This window comes from Anomaloglossus baeobatrachus, unplaced genomic scaffold (assembly GCF_048569485.1).
Source record: "Anomaloglossus baeobatrachus isolate aAnoBae1 unplaced genomic scaffold, aAnoBae1.hap1 Scaffold_393, whole genome shotgun sequence".
NCBI lineage: Eukaryota > Metazoa > Chordata > Amphibia > Anura > Aromobatidae > Anomaloglossus > Anomaloglossus baeobatrachus.
In genome coordinates, this window is record NW_027443269.1 from 70,746 (window position 1) to 74,402 (window position 3,657).

The window sequence follows — 3,657 nt, forward strand, 5'->3', positions numbered from 1 at the left end:
AAAGACAGCTGTCAGAAACATAGCTAAAGATGCGGTCACATCCCTCTCAACAGCCGTAATGAATCGGATAAACACGGACCCGCAGGAGGGCTCTGGAATTATTTATGTTGCTAAAAAACAGCAGAAAAGAAAAAGGCAGGCTCGTTATTCACAACCCCCTATGCTCATGGTTAAAAATACTACCAAGAGACGAAACCGCCAGAAAAGGGTGAGACGCTCTCTCGGTGACATCTTCTAATCGCTTATCATGGCTTTCATACATGAAGCATCGATCGAGTGTGCAAAATCCGAACTGGATATTTTTGACCTCCCTCCAACACAGACAAGTATAGAGAAATCGCTTTTTGTAGAAGTTCAACCTATTGCGGCTCTGTCAGACAATGCACCCTTGGAATTTTTTATATCGGGCAGCGGTGAATATTATTATGATCTAAACAATACGCTGCTGTACATAAATTGCCGCATCGTCAAACAAGATAATACAGCTATCGGCGCTGACGCCAGAGTATCTTTTATAAATTACCCCCTCGCTACGCTCTTTAATCAGGTTGACATCACTCTGGGCGATCGCCTTATCTCACAGTCGGATAACCTCTACAGTTATAGAGCGTACATTGAAACGCTTTTAAATTACAGCTCACAAACATTATCATCGCAATTTACTGCTGGATTGTTCTATAAAGACACTGCAGGACATCATAATGATCGGACCTTGGATGGCGCAAATGCTGGTTTTGTCAAAAGAGCCTTTATATCAGCCAACTCTAAACCTGTAGATCTCATGGGGCCAATTTTTGGAGATATATTTAATCAACCAAAGCTCATACTTAACGGTCTTGACCTCAAGATCAAGTTGTCAAGAAATAAGGATAGTTTTTGTTTGATGTCCGCTGATGCTGAGCAATATAAAGTGCAAATCTCACACGCTGCTCTGTATGTAAAACGAGTGCAGGTCTCTCCAGCTGTACGAATAGGCCACAGTCAGGCCCTACTAGCTGCCACCGCCAAATACGCTATTGATAGGGCCTGCATGAAAGTATACAGTATACCGGCTGGTACACGTATTTCAAACCACGAGAACCTCTTCTTAGGCCAAATTCCTTCAACAGTAATATTAGGATTTGTAGATAATGAAGCATTTAGTGGCTCATATAATAAAAATCCTTTGTGCTTTGCTCATTTCAACATAAGCCAGACAGCAATTTATGTCGATGGCCAACAAATACCAGCACGGCCATACCAACCTAATTTCAATGTTGATTTAGCCGTTCGAGAGTTTATGTCGTTAGCCCAGATTTCTGGGAAACAAAGGTCCGATTCTGCTTTGGCAATAGACCGTGAAGAATTTATGGATGGATTCACATTATTTGCGTTTGATTTATCCCCCGATCAAGAGCCCGGTGGTCATTTCTCGCTTGTGAAAACCGGTAACCTACGCGCTGAAGTGCGATTTGCGGTAGCTACACCACATACTGTAAATATGATCGTATATGCTCTCAGCTCAACTATACTTGAAATCAACAACAGAAGAGAAGTATTATTTGATTATATCTAATTATGAATACCCTGCAACTCACAAATCTGCTGAAGTCCGATCGTTATACAGAACGTATATTTGCTGGTGTGTTTCCGTGTGATTTGCTACCGTCATATAGAGTGAATCAGAGACCCGCTGCTTACATCGTGAACACAGACACCGCCAGTCAAAGCGGCCGTCATTGGATATTAATTGTACTCTGCGATGATAAGAAGGCAATATTCTTTGATAGTTATGGCTACCCGCCTTGTTCCATAATTTTTCCTGCTGAGTTTGTAAGCTTCTTAAACAGAAACGCTGAACTATATTGTTATCAAAATAATAAATTACAATCAACATATTCACGTGTTTGCGGGCAGTACTGTGTTTACATTTTGTACCATTTAGCACGGGGTAAATCATTCGATAAAATATTACAATGCTTTACTACTGATTCAAACAGTAATGACCGTATAGTATCTGCTTTTGTAAAAGCTAAATTATCTAATCACACTGACTTTTCAATTTGTCTACATAAGCAGTTTTGCATAGCTCTTTGCAACCATTGATGAGCCTGTAGTATGGTATCTCTCAACACAGCTGTATGGTCATTTGTATGTAAGCAAAATTAAGCTAGTTAAGCAGCCTGGCACAGTATTGTATGGTCAGCAATATAGCTTTACAGAAGATGATATTTGACCCTATAAGCATAAATGATGTGTTCTAATGCTCTCATGATATTCTGTAAATGTATCAGATTGTTCTGTGACTGAGCCATTGAAAATGTATTTGGTTTTTATCTAAAATGTAATTGCTTTTTGGTCTCAATAAACTTTTTAAACTTTTAATGTGTCTGTCTTTTATACAAACAGTATAACTTTATACTCGGTGACTTATAAAACATGATTAATAGTCCAGGTCAGGTAATAGTGGGATTGAGCATGTACATAATATACCCAATCAAAATCAAATACACACTTGAATGATAGTAGATAATATTATATTAGGTAATATTACACTAGCAGAATAATATTATTATAGTAACTAATATTATACAAGCTCAATTACACTAGCAGCGTTTTGATATTGAAACAATAAATATATCAGTAGCAGAATAATATTATTATAGTAACTAATATTATACAGGCTCAATTACGCTAGCAGAGTTTTGATATAAAACAATAAATATATCACTGGCAATAAAAGAGAACACATGTCATGACGCATTACAGATTACTGTTTCAAAAAATCCTGACATATTATACATTGTGAAATACACTAGTAGAGTTAAATACAACTCTAATATGATATAATAGCAATATTCTATTAACTAATAGTGTGTATGCTATCCTGTTTTTCCTCTTTGCACACACTGCAGTTTCTGACCCTGTTAATTGTGACATGTAATCTCTGGACACAGCCATGGACAGCATTTCAGGCTTATCATTTCTTGTTAGTTGTGGTCATCACACAGGCTAAAAGCAGTTAATCAAACTCACACACTAATGTATGGTCATTCACATTTTTGCTAGATGTGGGCACACGCAAGATAAAGGGACTTAATCAGAGTGACACACGATCCTATGCTCAGCACTGTAGTTTCTAAAGAATATGCTATTTGAAACTTTTAAGCCCAAATGTAGAAAAGCGCTTTATAAGCAGTTCTCTACACCGTCTATTCAACTGCTGGTGTTAATTGTAAGCTGTAATACACACTCTATAATATCAGTCCTATGAACTAATATTATAGAGTGTGAATTACACCACCAAGATTTATCAAAAGCCAATAAATATATCACGAATATAGATTGTGAATTACAACACCAAGATTTATCAAAATCCAATAAATATATCACGAATCAATAAAAGAAAACACATTTTGATACACTTTGATAGATAAGGGGCGTGCTACAGCACAACTTTGACACATTTTGATAGGGGCGGGGCACCTGTCAGATTACTTTTGATGGATCATGTGTAATGCACACTACTGATGCCTTCTGCCAGTGTATTCAAAAGCATAACATTTTATACAGCTTTTTGGACAGTCCTGTAAAACAACATTCCTTTAAGGCATTCAGGTGTGTCTGGGAAGAGAGGAAAGTCTATTCAAGAATATTTCTTAATCATGAGTCTAACCG

The 3,657-nt window shown here is 37.3% G+C and overlaps 1 protein-coding gene across 1 annotated transcript; it reads left to right on the forward strand.

Annotated features, from left to right (window-relative positions):
* The first annotated feature begins 247 nt into the window (after positions 1–247).
* LOC142276142 (uncharacterized protein F54H12.2-like) lies at positions 248–1,555 on the forward strand. The gene has a single exon (XM_075332599.1). The coding sequence runs from the start codon at positions 248–250 to the stop codon at positions 1,553–1,555; it is 1,308 nt and encodes a 435-aa protein (XP_075188714.1).
* Positions 1,556–3,657: the final 2,102 nt, after the last annotated feature.